We start from the raw sequence: 22,500 nt of genomic DNA, 5'->3' as shown, positions 1-22,500 counted from the left end.
CTGCAAGCTGCTGACTAAAAATATGGGAATGCTGGTGATAAATGAGGACACGCTCGACGTAAGTATCCAACATCTTTCGACAATGTACTGTTACGGAATTATGATGCAAACTATTTAAAATGTTTTATATGGGTTTGTGATGCTTCATAGTCTAGCCCAGTGTTTTTCAACCACTGTGCCGCTTTTCACCTATTTGGGTTTAAAATATTTTTTGCAAACCAGTAATTATAATGTGCCGTTGTTGAGTGTCGGTGCTGTCTAGAGCTTGGCAGAGTAACCATGTTATACCACACCATATCAGTAGGTGGAAGCCTGTAGCTAATTGCTTTGTAGATGTCGGGAACACGTCGTGTGAGACGACGATGGTTTGTCGTGATCACAATATGCAGGAGACAGCGGGAGGCAGCGTGCAGGTAAAAAGGTATCTAATGCTTAAACCAAAAATAAACAAAAGGCGATTGCCCCCAAGCAACGGCTTGGCATGCACATTACAGTACTCCACCTTTACAAATATTTATATTAGGGCTGTCAAAGGATTGAATTACTTTATCGCGATTAATCACATTTTGTTCATAGTTAACTCAAAATTAATTGCAAATAGGTATAATTGTTCATCATTAATAGGTGTACTGTAGACCAGGGGTCGGCTACTGGCGGCTCCAGAGCCGCATGCAGCTCTTTGACCACTCTGATGCGGCTCAGCTGCATACTTGCCGACCTTCCCGATTTTTCCGGGAGACATCCGGATTTCAGTGCCTCTCCCGGGGCAAACATTCTCCGATTTTCACCCGGACAACAATATTGATGGCACTGCCTTTAGCGTCCTCTACAACCTGTTGTCCGCTTTTTCACCATACTATCTGCCTAGTCACATGTTGTATGCGGCCGCTGCTTACACACGTAAGTGACTGCAAGGCATACTTGGTCAACAGCCATACAGGTCACACTGAGGGTGGCCGTATAAACAACTTTAACACTGTTACAAATATGCGCCACACTGTGAACCCACACCAAACAAGAATGACAAACACATTTCGGGAGAACATCCGCACCGTAACACAACATAAACACAACATAAACCCCGCCCACCTCAACTGACGCACGGAGGGGGGGGGGGGTTGATGTGTGGGGGGACGGGGTTTGGTGGTAGCGGGGGTGTATAGTGTAGCCCGGAAGAGTTAGTGCTGCATGGGATTCTGGGTATTTGTTCTGCTGTGTTTATGTTGTGTTACGGTGTGTTTGTTCTCCCGAAATGTGTTTGTCATTCTTGTTTCGTGTGGGTTCACGGTGTGGCTAAAACGGGGCTGAGGCTAAATAATTATTCATTTAAGGCAGGGGTGTCAAACTCAAATACAGAGTGGGCCAAAATTTAAAACTGAACAAAGCCGCGGGCCAGGGTTGAACAAATTAACCTTTTAATAGGGACCCAAACAAGCTTTGCATTGAATATTGAACAAGCAAGGCTTATATAACTTTATAGTGACATGCAAAATCGAGTTTCAAATAGTTAAAAAATATCAGTGGCATATCAAATACAATTTAAATAAAAATTGAATGCCTCTTTTCTATTTGCAGCCTTCTGAGGTAAATATCAACATTAACTTTTTCTACAGGCTAATAATTTTGAAAATAAAATAACAATGAATAAACCAACCATTCAGGACTTTAAACTGCTCAGTTTGCAAGACACTGATCTAATCTGATGTGCCCAAGCCAGTTACCTGCCATCTTTTCTTGGATGCTAGTTCATTAATGTCGGGGCTCAGGCTTTGAGCTGAGGCAACCTTCATTATCGAACAAAGGTGTTCATCAGTCATTATATCTCGTAGTCCACCCGGACCACAGTCTTGGGGGCGTGCCTTAAAGGCACTGCCTTTAACACACACGTGAATGCAACGCATACTTGATCAACAGCGATACAGGTTACACTGAGGGTGGCCGTATAAACAACTTTAACACTGTTAGAAATATACGCCACACAGTGAACCCACACCAAACAAGAATGCCAAACACATTTCGGGAGAACCTGGTTTAAGGGGTTAAACGACTTAGTGTGGACATAGCCTTAGAAGACCATCAGCAGAAGTCTTAGCAATCAATTAATCAATTAACCTGATCAACTCTGGGCTTGTGACAAGGTGGAATATGCCAAAGCAGGCAGGACCGACGGGAACTGCTTGGCATAACAAAACTCTTGAAACCTCAGCTTAAAGGAAATATTTGGACAACAGGGCTTGTGGGGAAGAAAGCGAGCGGGAGATGATGGATGAACATGAGAGATGGAGAGAGCCAGAGAGTGAAAGGAAACAAACAGAGAGCAGCTGGCCTGATGTGAGCCTTCTGTGTCAAACTGATACATTTGTGTCTGCATTTCACCAAATGGAATGGAATGAAACTTGGTAGACAATCACCACACAGCGTGATGGACACTCAAGCATGGCAGCCTAGTTCCTAGTTCCAGTGCTAATTCTACATGTCTCCTTCTAAAGACCTTTTGTCAGGGCTATAATGAGACGTTTAGCCAACGTGAATCGCCGGTGTTTGGTTTGGGAACGGCGACGCGGCGTCCATTCAGGCCTCCACAAGAGCTGCCCATTAAAGACTGAGCTCCATTGTTGTTGGAGAGCCGGCGGGACAAGACACTCGTGATGTGGAATGTGGATGTTTGCGCAGATGTAAAGTCATCAACTGTCTTAGACCGGGACACTCCACAATGGAAGCTTAATCCAGTCACATGGATGCTACAATGTTGGCATTTTAGCACCGGAATTTCCCTAAAGACGGCAATTTCATGGGATTTTGCGGAAAATAATGCACATATTTAGGAGCAAAATGTATTTAAAAAAAACAAAGTTTTTTTTTTATTGGACAATATGAGAGGAGGACTATGGCAAAATACAGAATAATGTGGCAAATTATACACTGCAAAAGGTCAGTGTTCAAAAACAAGAGAGAAAAAAAAAATTAAGGGTATTTTATTTGAACGAAGCAAAATTATCTGCCAATAGAACAAGAAAATACAGCTTGTCAAGACTTTCCAAAACAAGTAAAATTACCTCAATGAACCCAAAAATACCGTAAAATAAGAATATTTTCACTAATAACAAGTGCACTTTTCTTGGTAGAAAAAAAAGAGACCTTTTTGCTCATTATGTTGAAAAATATTCTTAAATTAAGTACATGCTAGTGCCATTATCTTGACATAATGATATGCGCTCGGCATCATGATTTTTGTTTCATGCTTGAAGTAAGAAATGATTACTTTAAAAAAGTAGTTTTATACTTGTGAGTGTTGATGACACAGCTTTGCAGCAGTTGATATTCTAGTTTCAAGCATGTTTTACTCAATATAGGTCATCAAATCTCAGCAACAAGCTGTAATATCTTACTGAGATCATTTAGGACCAAAACCCTTAAAACAAGTAAAACACTCTAACATCAAATCTGCTTCGTAAGAAGAATTATCTTATCAGACAGAAAATTAGCAAATATCACCCTTATTTGAGATATTTAATCTGACTTAAAAAAATCATGATGCATGCATATGATTATGTCAAGACAAGGGCACTAGCACTGACTTAATTTAAGAATATTTTTCAACATCCATCCATCCATCCATTTTCTACCGCTTATTCCCTTCGGGGTCGCGGGGGGGCGCTGGAGCCTATCTCAGCTACAATCGGGCGGAAGGCGGTGTACACCCTGGACAAGTCGCAAAGATCTCTTTTTTTATACCGAGAAAAATGCACTTGTTAGTGAGAATATACTTATTTTAAGGTATTTTTGGGTTCATTGAAGTTAGCTAATTTTACTTGTTTTGGAAAGTCTTGACAAGCCAAATTTTCTTGTTCTATTGGCAGATAATTTTGCTTAGTTCAAATAAAATATTAGGGCTGCGAATCTTTGGGTGTCCCACGATTCGATTCAATATCGATTCTTGGGGTCACGATTTGATTAAAAATCGAATTTTTTTTTCGATTCAACGCGATTCTCGATTCGAAAACGATATTTTCCCGATTCAAAAGGATTCCTCTATTCATTCAATACATAGGATTTCAGCAGGATCTACCCGTCTGCTGACATGTAAGCAGAGTAGTAGATTTTTGTAAAAAGCTTTTATAATTGTAAAGGACAATGTTTTATCAACTGATTGCAATAAAGTAAATTTGTTTTAACTATTAAATGAACCAAAAATATGACTTATTTTTCTGGAAAATATTGGACACAGTTTGTTGTCAAGCTTATGAGATGCGATGCAAGTGTAAGCCACTGTGACACTATTCTCTTTTTTTTATATATATATATAAATGTCTGATGATAATGTCAATGAGGGATTTTTAATCACTGCTCTGTTGAAATTGTAACTAATATTGATACTGTTGTTGATAATATTCATTTTTGTTTCACTACTTTTGGTTTGTTCTGTGTCGTGTTTGTGTCTCCTCTCAATTGCTCTGTTTATTGCTGGGTCGGGTTTGGTTTTGGAATTGGATTGCATTGTTATGGTATTGCTGTGTATTGTTTTGTTGGATTGATTAATTAAAAAAAATAAAATAAAATTTTAAATAAATAAATAAATCGATTTTTTAAAAATGAGAATCGATTCTGAATCGCACAACGTGAGAATCGCGATTCGAATTTGAATCGATTTTTTTCCCCACACCCCTATAAAATGCCCCTAATTTTTGTAATTTTTTTTCTTGTTTTTGAACACTGACTTTTTGCAGTGTGGAGCCCGAATAGAAAACGCTCTATAGCCCGCAGATTTTTTTGGGGCTATAGAGCGGGGTAGCTTTTTGTACAATTCCATGCTATGTTCCAAGCTGCCCCGTGAAGCGATGCACCAGCTGCATGAAAGAGGACGCCGTTTGACCTAATCCCACTTTCGGAAACCAGGTCGCAGTTGAGGAATTTCAGTGAAGCGATTTCTGCAAAGGGTGACGTCCAAAAATGTCGTCCGTGCCTTTGATAGGCGCGCGTGCGACAACAAGTGCGCAGGGGGCAAAACAGCGAGGACATGCTCCAATGAATCTCCTGTGCAGCACATGGTCATGGCTGTGAAGCAGCAGCGTCTGGCCTCGCGTCGGTCTCGGCTCCCCCTCCCCTCAACAAAGTGCCTTTATGTAAGCATCTGCTCAACCACAACAGAATGGGAGCTGACATTTCAAAGCGCCGCTTCGTGCGCTTTACGAATCCACCGACCCTGAATTTTTTTTTAAACTCCCAACTCAATTCATCACGCTTAACGAGCGGCGGACAGAATGAAGGCCGTCTGTCACCGCCGCCAAACACCCTCCTTCCACGCACCTCTTCTTCTCTCCAGTGCGAGCGTTTGCACTCTGCCTACTCACTATTGACAGGCGACGCTCTCCTGCCGGGGGTTAACAGACTTCTCAGCGGGGTGCCTCATAGACGTCTAATGGAGATTTAGATCGTGCGGCGGTGGTCAGGGAGGGCTACTACGCTCCCTGGGGGCACTTTTGTTTGTTTTTCTTCTGGCAAAGACATCAAACTTTGTGGCAACAGAAGACTTTGATATACAGTATTTATTGCTAATAGTAACAAAACGTAACCTACATTTACATGACAATAAGGGGGTAACAGTACGCCATAATTAGGCATGAGTATTGTTTGCACTTTTGGTGCCAAAGCTGTACTTAAAAAAATATATATATATTATTAGGGATGTCCGATATTATCGGCCGATAAATGCGTTAAAATGTAATATCGGAAATTATCGGTATCGTTTTTTTGTTTTTTTTGTTTTGTTTTTTATTAAATCAACATAAAAAACACATGCACCAACCCCAAAAAAGCTCTCTCCCCCATTTACACTCATTCACACAAAAGGGTTGTTTCTTTCTGTTATTAATATTCTGGTTCCTACATTATATATCAATATATATCAATACAGTCTGCAAGGGATACAGTCCGTAAGCACACATGATTGTGCGTGCTGCTGGTCCACTAATAGTACTAACCTTTAACGGTTAATTTGACTCATTTTCATTAATTACTAGTTTCTAGGTAACTGTTTTTATATTGTTTTACTTTCTTTTTTATTCAAGAAAATGTTTTTAATTTATTTATCTTATTTTATTATTATTTTTAAAACGGACCTTATCTTCACCATACCTGGTTGTCCAAATTAGGCATAATAATGTGTTAATTCCACGACTGCATATATCGGTTGGTATCGGTAATTAAAGAGTTGGACAATATCGGTATATCGGATATCGGCAAAAAGCCATTATCGGACATCCCTAATTATTATTCTTTATTAATTTATGTTGTTTATTTATTTTTAACATATTTATAAAATATTTGTAATAAATAAAATAAAAATAAATAAATTAATTAATAATAACTAGAAGAGGAAATTCCTGAAGGAATTGCGTGTGAATGCTCCAATGCTGCTGAAGTTGAACTGAAATGATGACAGAATGTAGTATGAACAGTGTTGGGTTAGTTACTGAAAAACAGTAACTAGTTACAGTTACTAGTTACTTTATTTCAAAAGTAACTCAGTTACTAACTCAGTTACTTACACCAAAAAGTAATGCGTTACTGTGAAAAGTAACTATTTAGTTACTTCTACTTTTTTTTTTTTTAAAGCTCCCATTAATGCCCTTTTAGCCTTCATTTTAGTACTGTTATTGCACTGGAGAATAATACAATCTGTTGATCAACTTGACATACATTTGCATCACTGAACTCTGCTAAGCAATGTGCTCTACATACAACACACAAAGACAAAGATATGTTTCAAAGGGCCAATTTATTTCAGGCCAGAACAAATTGACAAAACTATTTTAAATAGCTGCAACATAACATAGATAAGTAACAAACAGCATAATAACACTAACACTAACCACGTTAAACCCAGATTCCGAACTAATAAAGGTCTTAACTCATTCTCTTTCTATGCCACTTCAATATGGAATGCACTCCCAACAGGTGTAAAAGAAAGGGCATCTCTATCCTCCTTCAAAACCGCACTAAAAGAACACCTCCAGGCAACTACAACCCTAAACTAACACCCTCCCTTCCACATAATACCTCTTCGGATTGTAAATAATCAAATGTAGACACTTTTTCTTATACTTTCTGATCTCTCTCTCTGTGTCCACTACTTGCTGTACATATCCTACCAAGTCAGTCCTACACTGTTTCAATGTCCATTTCTCTGATGATGCAATTGTTGATGACTGAAGTGTTGATACCAACCAAACCTAACCCCCCCCCCCTCCCCCCCCCTCAATATCCCACACCCCGGATTGTAAATAATGTAAATAATTCAATGTATATACCCTGATGATTATCTTGTGTGATGACTGTATTATGATGTTAGTATATATTTGATAGTATATATCTGTATCTGGACCCCGACTTAAACAAGTTAAAAAACTTATTTGGGTGTTACCATTTAGTGGTCAATTGTAGGGAATATGTACTGTACTGTGCAATCTACTAATACAAGTTTCAATCAATCAATCAATCAACAACATAGCTGTAAAGCTGGCTTCACCTAAGGAAGGCACACGTGACATACACAGAGCCTAACCAGGCAGATTTGAATTGTTGTTTTGGGCAGTAGACGGGATCTTTGATCCAAGACACAACTTACATTTAACTAAAATGTTCTTTTCTTTGTGCTCGACAAAAGAAAAGAAGTGAGAATGTCTCATACTTGCCAACCCTCCCGAATTTCACTGCCTCTCCCTGGGACAACCATTCTCCAAATTTCTGCCGATTTCCAGCCGGACTTAAGGCACGCCCCCTCCAGGTCTGTGCGGATCTGAGTGAGGACAGCCTGTCGTCACGTCCGCTTGGCCAACCAAAAAGTAACCACAGAACACTATACCGTATAGGCGTATAGTGTTCTGTGGTTACTTTTTTGTTGGCCAACGGTTGTATTGCGCATCCCCCTCCCCTCCCCTCCCCTCCCCTCCCCTTCCCACACTCAGACACACAGTCACACGCACACACAGAGAGCGCAGAGGAAGAATCAGAAGCACGTCTCTGCTTCGCTGGAATAAAACACACTCAGATCCTCAGTTTCTAGCCGATACTACATCAAAAATAACGTAAAATAACGCAGTAACGCATCATGTAGTAACGGTAACTGAGTTATTGAATATAAAAAAATAACGCGTTAGATTACCGGTACTAGTTACCGCCGAAACTAACGGCGTTACAGTAACGCGTTACTTTGTAACGCGTTAGTCCCAACACTGAGTATGAATGTAAGAATAGTTTGAATGTTGAAGAGCTGACGCTGAACTGAAATGCTAATGGGATGTAGGGTGAATGTAGAAATGGTTTGAATGCTGAAATTGTTTGAATGTTGAAATTGTTTAAATGCTGAAATGGTTTGAATGCTAAAACTGTTTGAATGTTGGCATTTTTTAAATACTGAAATGGTTTGAATGTTAAAATTGTTTGAATGTTGAAATCGTTTCAATGTTGAAATTGTTTAAATGTTAATATTGTTTGAATGTTGAAATAGTTTGAATGTTAAAATTGTTTGAATTTTGAAATTGTTTAAATGGTTTCAATGTTGAAATTGTTTAAATGTTAATATTGTTTGAATGTTGAAATAGTTTGAATGTTAAAATTGTTTGAATGTTGAAATTGTTTAAATGGTTTCAATGTTGAAATTGTTTAAATGTTAATATTGTTTGAATGCTGAAATTGTTTGAATGTTGAAATTGTTTGAATGTTGAAATGGTTTGATTGTTGAAATTGTTTAAATTGAGTAATGTAATTCCTGGAATTTCGGGAAAACCGGGAATTTTTCCAGTTCATCTTCCTGATTAAGAGGAATGTTTTAACGGTGGAACGGTTGAAATGCGTTCAAAAATGTGGAAGGGGTAGTCGCCAGAAAAAGATTGGAAATAAGGCTATTAAAAGCAGAAATTCTGGAAAATCCTGGAATTGTTTTGAACTTGGAAATGTTATAGTTTGAATTTCTAGGATGAGTGGAATGTGTTGAAGGTGCAATGGTTTGAATAGGTTGAAAAATGTGGAAATGGTGCAAGTTTGAAAAATGGCCAATTCAATTTTACATGTAAAAAAAGGTCCCGGAAAACCATGGAGTTCTGGGAAATCTGGGAATTTTTAGAATTTGTCAAGGGAAATCCCGCGAATAGGCTGAGCTGTTTGAAGTTGGAACAGTTTGAATCGGGTGAAAAATGTGGAAAGTAGAGCATGCCAAAATCTGGAGAAGAATAAGTTGAAGTTAAAGAAAAGACCATATAAAAAAATTGAAAACATACAAATTTAGTTGAAAAACAAAGCCTTTTTTAGTTTTACAACATTTTGTGACGAGCAGGTTGAACAGAATATTAATTGTAATACTTTAATAATATAATAAAATGATAACGAGTTAATACATTAAACAATAAGAAATACATTCAAATTGTCGTAATTATCACAGCAGCAAAACAGAACACAGAAAATGTGCGATGAAAATGTTGTGTAGAGAATTGGGAGGATTGTTTGGGAAGTGAAGTGAAGTGAATTATATTTATATAGCGCTTTTCTCTAGTGACTCAAAGCGCTTTACATAGTGAAAACCCAATATCTAAGTTACATTTAAACAAGTGTTGTGTTGCTGTAGTGAAGGACACGAAAATTGTGTGTACGGCGTTGGTCCAAAAGGACACATGCCAGGCGTGTTAAGATCGACAAAAAGAACGTCAGACTCAGTGTGCCTTTTATCTTGAAAAATCAAAAATTCCTTCTTGGCTGATGTGGAGCATTATTAGTTCCAGCTTGTATCCCTTTTTCCTCATTCATCATTTGTCATTATTTATTATATACTTTGGATGTATTTGTTCGGCGTACAGTGTCTCTGCTGCATTTCTTTTTTTCATTATGATTGGGGCGGTATAGCTCGGTTGGTAGAGTGGCCGTGCCAGCAACTTGAGGGTTCCATGTTCGATCCCCGCTTCCACCATCCTAGTCACTGCCATTGTGTCCTTGGGCAAGACACTTTACCCACCTGCTCCCAGTGCCACCCACACTGGTTTAAATGTAACTTAGATATTGGGTTTCACTATGTAAAAGCGCTATAATTCACTATAATTCACTTCACATTATGGAATAATATATCTTCTATTACACGTTCACATGTAATCATACTGCACTGCAAAAACTGAAATCTAAGTAAGATTAAATATCTCTAAGGGTGGTATTTGATTATTTTCTGTCTGATAAGATAATTCTTCTCACTAAGCAGATTTTATGTTAGAGTGTTTTACTTGTTTTAAGTGTTTTGGTCCTTAATGATCTCAGTAAGATATTACCTACTCAGTGGCCTAGTGGTTAGAGTGTCCGTCCTGAGATCGGTAGGTTGGGAGTTCAAATCCCGGCCGAGTCATACCAAAGACTATAAAAATGGGACCCATTACCTCCCTGCTTGGCACTCAGCATCAAGGGTTGGAATTGGGGGTTAAATCACCAAAATGATTCCCGGGCGCAGCCACCGCTGCTGCCCACTGCTCCCCTCACCTCCCAGGGGGTGATCAAGGGTGATGGGTCAAATGCAGAGAATAATTTCGCCACACCTAGTGTGTGTGTGACAATCATTGGTACTTTAACTTTACTTTAACTTTACAGCTTGTAGCTGAGATTTGATGACCTATATTGAGTAAAACATGCTTGAAACTAGAATATCAACTGTTGCAAAGCTGTGTCATCAACACTCACAAGTATAAAACTACTTTTTTAAAGTAATAATTTCTTACTTCAAGCATGAAAAAAAAAAATCATGATGCCGAGCGCATATCATTATGTCAAGATAATGGCACTAGCATTTACTTAATTTAAGAATATTTTTCAACATATTGAGCAAAAAGGTATTTTTTTTTCTACCAAGAAAAGTGCACTTGTTATTAGTGAGAATATACTTATTTTAAGGTGTTTTGGGGTTCATTGAGGTTAGCTAATTTTACTTGTTTTGGAAAGTCAAGCCGCATTTTCCTGTTCTATTGGCAGATAATTTTGCTTAGTTCATATAAAATACCCCTAATGTTTGTATTTTTTTTCTTGTTTTTGAACACTGACTTTTTGCAGTGTGGCTAAGCACGTTCAAGATGAAATACTCAATTCCCAATACATTCACATGCAGTCTTTCAAAAAAAAACCTGAAAGTGTTTCCCTTGCTTGTTACAATCGCGCAGTTAAATGAGATACCGTATTTTCCGGACTATAAGGCGCACTTAAAATCATTTTTTCCCCCTCAAAACTCGACAGTGCGCCTTACAACCCGGTGCGTCTAATGTACGGAATCATTCTGGTTTTGCTTACCAACGACCTGGAAGCAATTTTATTTGGTACATGGTGTAATGATGAATGTGCACTGCAAAAAGTCAGTGTTCAAAAACAAGAAAAAACAAAACAAAAATTAGAGGTATTTTATTTGAACTAAGCAAAATTATCTGCCACTAGAACAAGAAAATTCGGCTTGTCAAGACTTTCCAAAACAAGTAAAATTAGCTAACCTCAATGAACCCAAAAATACCTTAAAATAAGTATATTCTCACTAACAACAAGTGCACTTTTCTTGGTAGAAAAAAGAGACCTTTTTGCTCAATATGTTGAAAAATATTCTTAAATAAAGGAAATGCTAGTGCCATTATCTTGACTTAATGATATGCGCTCGGCATTGCATTTCTTGAAACCAGAAAACTTATACTAAAAACTAATTTATTGTTCTTAATGGAAAGGCAACAAGGCAACCGCTTGTTACTCTCGGGGTCTCCTAGCCGCTCAGGCAAATCATATGGTCTAAAAATGCATTTTTCCATCGATAACATGACATCATCTCGCCAAGTGCGTGCTCTTTCAGTCAATTACTGCGCATATATACAGCCTGGCCCCCGGTCAAAATGTTTTTAATTGTAATTTTGAGGAATTTTTTTGAATGTGCTTGAACTATCGCTGTTAAAAATAGTTTGAAATGTCACATGTTAAATGTTTAAATATTAACTGTCAGTTTACTGTACTGTGCCAACTGTACTACTATATGAGTACGTGTTTTCTGTTTCATTGAAAATAAAACAGCAAAGTCCATTTGGCTGTCATCTGTTTTAATTATGAGACACAATTGTGTCAAAATCATTACTTTTTTTTTTTCATGCTTGAAATAAGAAATTATTACTTTAAAAAAGTAGTTTTATACTTGTGAGTGTTGATGACACAGCTTTGCAACAGTTGATATTCTAGTTTCAAGCATGTTGTACTCAATATAGGTCATCAAATCTCAGCAACAAGCTGTAATATCTTACTGAGATCATTTAGGACAAAAACCATTAAAACACGTAAAACACTCTAACATGAAATCTGCTTAGTGAGAAGAATTATCTTATCAGACAGAAAATAAGCAAATATCGCCCTTATTTGAGATATTTAAGCTTACTTAGATTTCAGTTTTTGCAGTGTGACCAGAGATACGTGTAGGCTGCACTATGATGGCAATATGACTCAAGTAAACAACACCAACATTTTATATGTTCCATTGAAAATATAGAACATTACACACGGCGTTAAAAAATCTATCAAAATGTTTTAGTACGACTTTGGTAAGCTATGAAGCCGCACCGCTTGATGGATTGTACTGTGCTTTAACGTACAACAAGTATTATTATGGTGTGTGTGTACAAGGTAAGACATTATCTGGCGGGTTTTTTCCGCAATATTATGCAAAAGCAACTTTTCTTACCTTCTGGTACCTGCTGATCTGTAATTGGGATCTGCATAAGTCTGCATAATGGCGTCCGCCTTTGCCGTAGCCGATAACTTCTTTTTCTCTATCTTCTTGTTATGGGACATTCATCCTCCGCTGTTGCCATTTCTAATATAAAGTAGTGTAAAGTTCTTACTTATATCTGTCAGTAAACTCGCCATGAAAGCGCTAAAACATACCGGTGTAGTGAGTTGACATTATTCACCCAAGGAACTTTAGTTATTAGAATTTTGTCCCTTCCAGGGTTTCACGTTGTTCCCATTGGGTTAAGGTTTTTTTCTTGCCCTGATGTGGGATCTGAGCCGAGGATGTCGTCGTGGCTTGTGCAGCCCTTTTGAACAATTTCAATCAAATTGGTCGATTAATTTTGTGGATTAGTTTGCAAATTAATCATGTTACGCGTCGATCAATCATGTTTTGTCTTCAAAGAGTGTTGTCATTAGGACAAATCCCAACAAATTGTTTGATTAATCATTAATATTTCTGCTGGTTGTGTGGATGAATTTCCTAATTAATCACGTCAAGTGTTAATTAATCATATTTCTCGCCTAAAGAGTATTTTCTCGTTTTTTAAGAATTTATAATAAATTTGTTGATAACTTAATCGTAACGATTTCTGTCGGTTGTGCGGATTAGTTTGCGAATTAATCACATTGCGTGTTGATCGATCATGTTTTGTCTTCAAAGGATGTTTTGTCATTTGAACAATAAAAAAAAAAAAGTGGTTGATTAAGTGATTGCAAAGATTCTTTCCTGTAGCGTGGTGCAGTTTGCAAATGAATTGCGTCACATGTTTTGTGTTTAAAGACTGTTTTGTCATCTGAACAATTTCACTTAAATTGGTCGAATAATTAATTACAAAGATTTATGCACATTTTGTGTTTTAAAAAAAGTTAGGTTGTACTTAAACATTTATAATGAATTATTCTTTCAAGTAATTAGTAAAGTAGTGCTAGTTGTGTGCATTCGATTGTTGAATAATTATATTGTTGTGTAGATTAATCGTGTTTTGTGTTTATTGAAGGTTTTGTCGATTGAACTATTTCTAATCCATCGGTTGATATAGAGTTGTACGGTATAACAGTATCAGTATAGTATCGCGATACTAATGAATCATATTCGGTACTATACCACCTGTAAAAAGTACTGGTCCCCTCCCTTTTTTTAACGGCCATGACGGCGCGTCATCACGTCGTGTCATTGCTGGTTTACGAGCAGAAGAGCATGTTCGGCAGCGCACAATCACAGAGTACTTACAAGCAGACACAGTGTGTAGACAGAAAAGGGAGAACGGACGCATGTTGGCTTAAAAACTAACGATAAAGGTGAAGTTATAACACTGAAACGCCCTCAGGAAGAGGTGCTTTAAGACATGGCTAGCTAGCGGCTGAAGCCCAGCCACAGTCTGCAGTGTTGTAGCTACTTCTAAATCACAAATCTTCGTCTCCATGGCGACAAATAAAGTAAGTTTCTTACAAGTATCATCCCTGCAGGACGAGGAATAGCTAAACATGCTTCACTACACACCGTAGCTCACCCTGGTCACAATGTAAACAAACGCCATTGGTGGATCTACACCTGACATCCACTGTAATGATACCAAGTACAATAGCGTATCCAGTCGATACTACTATGATTACATCGATATTTTTAGCGTTTTTTTTTAAATGTATATTATGTTTATAAACTCAGGAAATATATCCCTGGACACATGAGGACTTAAATTATGACCATTGTATTATCCTGTAACTACTTGGTATCGGATCGATACCTAAATTTGTGGTATCATCCAAAACTAATGTAAAGTATCAAACAACAGAAGAATAAATGATTATTACATTTTAACAGAAGTGTAGATAGAACATGTTAAAAGAGAAAGAAAGCAGATATTAACAGTAAATGAACAAGTAGATTAATAATTCATTTTCTACCACTTGTCCTTAATAATGTTGACGAAATAATAGGTAGATAAATGACACAATATGTTACTGCATACGTCAGCAGGCTAAATTAGCAGTCTTTATTTGCTTACTTACTACTAAAAGACAAGTTGTCTTGTATGTTCACTATTTTATTTAAGGACAAACTTGCAATAAGAAACATATGTTTAATGTACCCTAAGATCTGTTGTTAAAATAAAACCAATAATGCAATTTTTTGTGGTCCCCTTTATTTAGAAAAGTATCAAAATACATTTTGGTACCGATACCAAAATATTTGTATCGGGACAACCCTAGGTTGATGAATTAATTGCTATTTTTTATTTATCTGAATCGTGACATCTGTGTGTGGATTAATCACATTCTGTATTTTGTCACTCTTTTACCAATTTATATTGAATTAGTTGGTTAGTTGATAGTTTCTGTCAGTTGTGTGCATTAGATCATTGATGAATGGCATTGATGTGTTGATTTCTTTGTTTAAAGAGTGGTCAGTTGTTTTAACAAACTGGTTAATGAATAAATCGCTAAAATGTTCGGTAGATTTTGACTGTTTATTAAATGTGAACAAAAGCAACCAGCTGTTGAATTAGTCCTCGCTCGTTTGCTGACGTTAAATGTGGAATTTTGTGTGGTAAAACGCCATTTCTTTCTAGTGTTTTATGCAAACCTTAAATTGTGTGCATTTTCTTTGCTTCTGTGTCAAATACAACAAACCTTTGGTCACCATTTCTGAGCAGTAACTGTCCCATGTGTGTTTATTCAGTGGAATATATAGGAATTGTTTACAAACACAAACTCCTTGACGATGAAACAGCATCCCGCAAAGTATCGTTTTTGTTGTCATCGTTTTCAGATGTTAAAGGTCCTACTATCTAGATCTTTTAGATAGATATCTAAAAGATCTATCTAGAGATATCTTTTAGATGGATCTAAAAGATATCTATCTATCCTAAGCCAAGGGTGTCAAACTCATTTTAGATGGGGGGCCACATGGAGAAAAATCTACTCCCAAGTGGGCCGGACTGGTAAAATCACGGCACGATAACTTAAAAATAAAGACAACTTCAGATTGTTTTCTTTGTTTAAAAATAGAACAAGCACATTCTGAAAATGTACAAATCATAATGTTGTTGGGTTTTTTTTTACACTTACATGTTGCGGTTAATAGTATTCTACCGTTATTTGTTGTTATTTATATTTTCTGAATAAAGTATGTGATAATGTTCATCAGTCAATTCATTGGTGTTAATTTTCAATCTATCAAGATAAAAAGTTATATCAAACCAAAATACGGGATGTTATTTATGTAGTTTGATCATTTTCCTCAACTGATGTACGAACATCATGTGGTTTATTTTGTACATTTGTAGCATCATCTGCAAAGATACAAATAATTTCTATTGCGACATCTAGTGGACACATTTAGAACAGCTGTTTCTTTCATTCGTATCCTCGCTCATCCATGCGGACCGGACACCGCCCGAGAGTTGGTGGGCGGCTGAGGGCGGAGTCGGCTCTCTTGGTTGCTTTGTTGGGTCTGCTCCTATCTCTGGCCATGCTCTCCCCACCCCAGCAGATTTTGATTGATTGATTGATTGAAACTTTTATTAGTAGATTGCACAGTACAGTTCATATTCCGTACAATTGGCCACTAAATGGTAACACCCCAATAAGTTTTTCAACTTGTTTAAGTCGGGGTCCACGTTAATCAATTCATGGTAAATGACGATGGCGTGGAACACCGCAGAGGCCACCACAGTGTATATGTTTTTGTTTGTTGTTGTTGTTGTTGTTTAGCTTTTGTAGCTGTGTGTAGAAGTGACTGGTTGCATCAGCTCTGCTCTTTTAAATGATAAATAAATGATAAATGGGTTATACTTGTATAGCGCTTTTCTACCTTCAAGGTACTCAAAGCGCTTTGACACTATTTCCACATTTACCCATTCACACACACATTCACACACTGATGGCGGGAGCTCCCATGCAAGGCGCTAACCAGCAGCCATCAGGAGCAAGGGGTGAAGTGTCTTGCCCAAGGACACAACGGACGTGACTAGGATGGTAGAAGGTGGGGATTGAACCCCAGTAACCAGCAACCCTCCGATTGCTGGCACGGCCACTCTACCAATTTCGCCACGCCATCCCCATGTCTTTAATGTCCTTTGTGTTCCTTGACGTTTCCCTCTTACACACATGCTTATGTGTGCTATGGCTATGAGTTTTTTTTAATTTTTATTCCTTGGTCAAGGCTTAGACTGAATTTTTTTTTTCTCACCTCCCCTCACCAGCGTTTACCTGTTTCTCACCTTTTTTGTAAGGGGCGCCGGAAGTTGGCAGACCCGTCAGCGATCTTGTTCTGTCTCCCTGTAATGTTTGTCTGCTCTTGAATGAGATTGGTCTGAAAATCTTAATTTCCCCTCGGGGATTATTAAAGTACTTCTAATTCTGATTCTGATTAAAAAATGTCAGGTTAATTTTCATACTTAGCAAACTCATCCCACGGGCCGGATATAACCTGTTCGTGGGCCTGATCCGGCCCTCGGTCCGTACGTTTGACACCCCTGTCCTAAGCCTTTTACCATCTGGGAGGAAGACGCGGATGATCTCGCTTGTGCTGCTATCAAGTCCACGTGCTCCCCGTCGGGACTTTAAATCCTTTAGTTGAAAACTCTTCCCTATCCCTCGTCATCGTCAGTCTTTACACATGCACCACCTCTGTCAGCACACCCCACGGACGCCATGTCGGAGCAGCGAACATGACCAGAGTGGTCTTACATCTCTCAGTTGATGACTTTTAAAGCCCGGTGAACCATCGTCCTTTGGCACGAGTTCTACAGCGGGGGTCCTATAAAATATTTGCGGTGTCGTAAATTAAGTTGCGGGTTCTTACCAGGTTGGCTCGTCCATCATTTAATTTTCCTCGGCCTTTCATCCCCTTTGGCTTGCCACGTTCTCGTCGAGAAAAAAAACACAAAGCTCACCAGAAACGCCCTCAGGGAAAAAAGTATTTCTTTGGACACAGCAAGAACTGTCTTTGGCTCTGTGATTGTAATCATTCCCCTTACATGTGAGCATTTAATAAATGACATATATTACACTCTGTATAGGATCATAGGTTTATTTCTCTCCGTCAACATGCAGTGGTTGGCTAGAAAAACATGAAAAGGCTTTTATTAGAAGTTATATTAACGGGTTCGACAGTCTTACCATAACATTGCAGTGTTTTGGCATCTGTTAACAATCGGACAAACTCTACCAATGGCAATTGTTGCCATCCGTCTGTAAATTAGTGTTTCAAAACAACAGCAACGTGATTTACCGTGTGAAAGCCATTGTACAAACAATTCCCTCAAAATGAACGATGAAGTTGAGGAATAATAGCCAGCATGAAATTAATCCGATGTTTTTTTCCCCCCACCGGCAGAGAACGAGGGAGACCCTCAGCCACCACTGCGGAATGCTGGGAGACGCTCTCTACAAGGAGAACGACTTTGCGCTCATCATCGACGGCAAGACGCTGAAATACGCCCTCACCTTCGGCGTGCGGCAGTACTTCTTGGATCTCGCCCTGTCCTGCAAGGCCGTCATATGCTGCAGGTAGGAGTCGGAATACCAAAAGGGCTTACAGACATAACAAAGTCGACATATACAGTCGTGGTCAAAAGTTTACATACACTTGTAAAGAACATAATGTCATGGCCGTCTTAAATTTCCAATAATCTCTACAACCCGTATTTTTTTCTGATAGAGTGATTGGAGCACATACTTGTTGGTCACAAAAAATGTTCATGAAGTTTGGTTTATTATGGGTCTACTGACACAGCTCAATTTTTGTTTCATCTGACCACAGAACTTTCCTCAAGAAGGTCTTATCTTTGTCCATGTGATGTCAGATGAAACAAAAATGCAGCTGTTTGGCCACATTATCCAGCAATATGTTTGGAGGAGAAAAGGTGAGTCCTTTAATCCCAGGAACACCATGCATAGTGTCAAGCATGGTGGTGGTAGTATTATGCTCTGGCCTTGTTTTGCTGCCAATGGAACTGGTGCTTTACAGAGAGTAAATGGGACAATGAAAAAGGAGGATTACCTCCAAATTCTTCAGGACAGCCTAAAATCATCAGTCTTGGGCACAGTTGGGTGTTCCAACAGGACAATGACCCCAAACACACGTCAAAAGTGGTAAAGGAATGGTTAAATCAAGCTATAATTAAGGTTTTAAAATGGCCTTCCCAAAGTCCTGACTTAAACATGTGGACAATGCTGAAGAAACAAGTCCGTGACAGAAAACCAACAAATTTAGCTGAACTGCACCAATTTTGTCAACCAGAAGCTTGTGGATGGCTACCAAAAGTGCCTTATTGCAGTGAAACTTGCCAAGGGACATGTAAGCAAATATTAACATTGCTGTATGTATACTTTTGACCCAGCAGATTTGCTCACATTTTCAGTAGAGCCATAATAAATTCATAAAAGAACCAAACTTCATGAATGTTTTTTTGTGACCAACAAGTATGTGCTCCAATCACTTTATCACACAAAAATAAGAGTTGTAGAAATGATTGGAAACTGAAGACAGCCATGACATTATGTTCTTTACAAGTGTATGTAAACTTTTGACCACAACTGTATATTAAAATAACATGTGAAAAATAGACCAATGGAGTCAAATTTACCAACAATATGTGCATGGCCATGAGATATAAAGCTACAGTTGGAAAAAAAAATAGTACGTGTATCGTATTTTTTGGACCATAGGGCGCACCGGATTATAAAACGCACTGCCGATGAATGGTCTATTTTTGATCTTTTTTCATATATAAGGCGCACTGGATTATAGGGCGCATTAAAGGAGTCATATTATTATTATTTTTTCTAAATGTAAAAGACTTGCTTGTGGTCTACATAACATGTAATGGTGGTTCTTTGGTCAAAATGTTGCATAGATGATGTTTTACAGATCATCTTCAAGCTGCTTTCTGACAGTCGCTTCCGGATGCGCCGTTTTGTGGGCGGTCTTATTTCTTACTACGGTACTTAAATCAATGACGGAGCAGCATCTCCTCATCCGGAAACAACAACGTGAAAAGCCGAACTTTCTAATAACTAAAGTTCCTTGGGTGAATAATGTAAACTCACTACACCGGTATGTTTTAGCGCTTTCATGGCGAGTTTACTGACAGATATAAGTAAGAACTTTACACTATTTTATATTAGAAATGGCAACAGCGGAGGATGAATGTAAAAAGAAGAAGCTTATCGACTACGGTGTCGTCCCGCACTACAAAGGCGGACGCGCACAATTTTTCAGGATTTATGCAGATCCCAAATACAGATCAGCAGGTGCCAGAAGGTAAGAAAAGTTGTTTTTGCATCATATTGCGAAACAAAACGCCAGATATGTCTTACCTTATACACACACCATAATAACACTCGTATGTTTAATGGGTTATAGTTGTATATCGCTTTTCTACCTTTTTTTTATTAATGCGCGGACAATCCATCAAGCGGTGCGGCTTCATAGCTTACCAAAGTCGTACTAAAACATTTTGATGGATTTTTGAGCGCTGTGTGTAATGTTCTATAATTTCAATGGAACATATAAAATGTTGGTGTTGTTTACTTGAGTCATATTGCCATCACAGTGCAGTCGAGGCATGTTTTAAATGAGCACGGCACATCCGTGTTTAAAGCACCATCTTGATCGATAGTTTTGAAGCCCAAATACCTCCATCAGCACCCTCCTTATTTACCAGTAGAATTGCTTTTATTTGCCAGTTTTCCTCTCCACACTATTTCTGCTTGTGCGCTCTGTGCGTGTGTGCGCACCGACACACTCAGCATGCTCTTCTGCTCTGTACGTATCTGCAGCACGGCAGCATGCAGATGAAAAAAAAAAAAATTATCGGTATTTTTCAAAGGCTGTATAATACCGTTTTTAATTATGGAGCTTCAAGACTACTGCAACACACTTCTTGTCGGGATGCCAAGCAAGAACATCCAGAAGCTGCAATACATACAAAATAGTGCTGCTAGGATCCTGATGAGAGTGCGGAAATACGACCACATCACACCAATTCTCAAATACCTTCACTGTGCCTCCATGGAAATGCCCCCCTCTACCTCAAAGAGCTACTCACCCCCAAATTCTCAACACGACACCTCCGCTCCGGACAGGTTAACCTCCTCAAACCTCAGAGGACAAAGCTAAAAAACTATGAGAGACCAGGTTTTCTGCCCCGCCGCTCCCAGTCTGTGGAATGCTCTCCCTGACCACCTGAGGGCACCACAGACTGTGGATGCTTTTAAAAAAGGCTTAAAAACCCTTCTTTTAAAAAAAGCCTTTTTATAGATGTATGCATACTAGTTCTAGTTATTAGGCTGTTCTAGTTTTTATTTTTTTATTTTTTTTTATTATCTTTTTATTTTTTTTATTTATTTTTTTTCAATACACTGTAGCACTTTGAGGTTGTTTGCTCAATGTAAAGTGCTTTTTTACAAATAAAATGTATTATTATTATCATTATTATTATTTGTACTGCGGTACTTTATTAGTACCGGTATACCGTACAACCCTAGATCTTACTATATCAGGCCCTTGGTGTAGTTTATCACAGATGTTGTCTTTGTTGACACTAAATTAAAAGTGCCTCTGCTGGTCGTAGTCAAAAAGTGCACTCAATTAATAACGTAAAATAAAATCTAAAAACCTGCATCGTTATCATCAATCATGAAGAACAAAGACATGATCTGCAAGCGCCACATATTTAAATTGTCACATACGTGTAAAAAAAAGCCACAATAAAAGATCAAACCACTTAACATTAATTGAATCCAGAAGTTATTTGTCTAATTTTTGCTGAACAAACCAAATGACCGCAGCTTGAACTCCCAAGTTGCACTTGACTGAGGCAGATTTGTCGTGAAAATTGTACGATTTCAGGGGAATTCCATCTGCCATTGTAGCGTACTACGTGTGGTGATGCAATGCCCTCAACGTGATATTTCCATTACTTAGTTGTAACACAATACTGAAGAAAGTGTCTTTTAATACAGAACAATTCACTTTGATGGGCAGAAAACTTCTTGGAAAAGACTATAGTACATAAATATACACAGCTGGATCTCAAAGGGTCCACTAGGCAAAAAGAGCACTCAAAGCAACGTCACCAGAAAAACCCTGGAAAGGACATGAATGCGCACCGTGTTAAAAACTCCTCCGAGCACAGTAAAAGAACAACCTGCGGACATGCCAGGAGGTTGTACAGCTGTAAGTTTAACTGCAGGCGAGCATGGCGGTCACCAAGGCCCCGTTACGGGCCCTCCACACTTTCAGAGAGCATGCTGAGTTATGAAACATGGAACACTTCTAAAGGGACAAATAGTCTTTACAAGCAGTTGGAGAGTCGTAGGGAATTTTTTGGCGTGGAAAAAAAAAAAAGCCGCAAGGACCCCCAACTCAGCTCTCACTCCAAGAGTATGTCAGCATTCTTCATGTCGCAATTGTACTACAACACACTTTGTAGGAGAAGTCCTCTCAAAGCAGACAAGTCATCCTTCAACGACGACAACGCCGCTTTTGTTTTGGTGCCAAGTGCCGAAGAAAACAAGATTGTGTGACCAGTCTGAGAAAGTCAGCCGAGGACAAACGTTTTTGCCACGTCACGTTGGAAGAGAAGAATGGAGGTTGCATTCCATGACACGTTTGATATGTGTGTATATATATATATATATATATATATACATACATATATACGTTAGGTCAGGAAAAAACACAAGAGGCTATATCATCCCTACAAGCCTGTT

At 38.4% G+C, this 22,500-nt stretch overlaps 1 protein-coding gene across 6 annotated transcripts in view; it reads left to right on the top strand.

Moving 5' to 3' along the window:
• Window positions 1–22,500, top strand: part of atp8a1 (ATPase phospholipid transporting 8A1) — a 342,299-nt gene that overhangs the window by 223,344 nt on the left and 96,455 nt on the right. For all 6 annotated transcript variants that reach the window (XM_072914888.1, XM_061976742.1, XM_061976744.1 and 3 more), the window contains 2 exons: window positions 1–58; window positions 18,119–18,291. The exon at window positions 1–58 is cut by the window's left edge and continues 7 nt beyond it. In XM_072914888.1, the coding sequence (XP_072770989.1) occupies window positions 1–58; window positions 18,119–18,291 (231 nt within the window). The remainder of the gene's footprint in view (window positions 59–18,118; window positions 18,292–22,500) is intronic.

Source organism: Nerophis lumbriciformis, linkage group LG16 (genome assembly GCF_033978685.3).
Source record: "Nerophis lumbriciformis linkage group LG16, RoL_Nlum_v2.1, whole genome shotgun sequence".
NCBI lineage: Eukaryota > Metazoa > Chordata > Actinopteri > Syngnathiformes > Syngnathidae > Nerophis > Nerophis lumbriciformis.
Note: the sequence above shows the minus strand (reverse complement) of the source record. Positions and strands in the feature narration are given on the sequence as shown.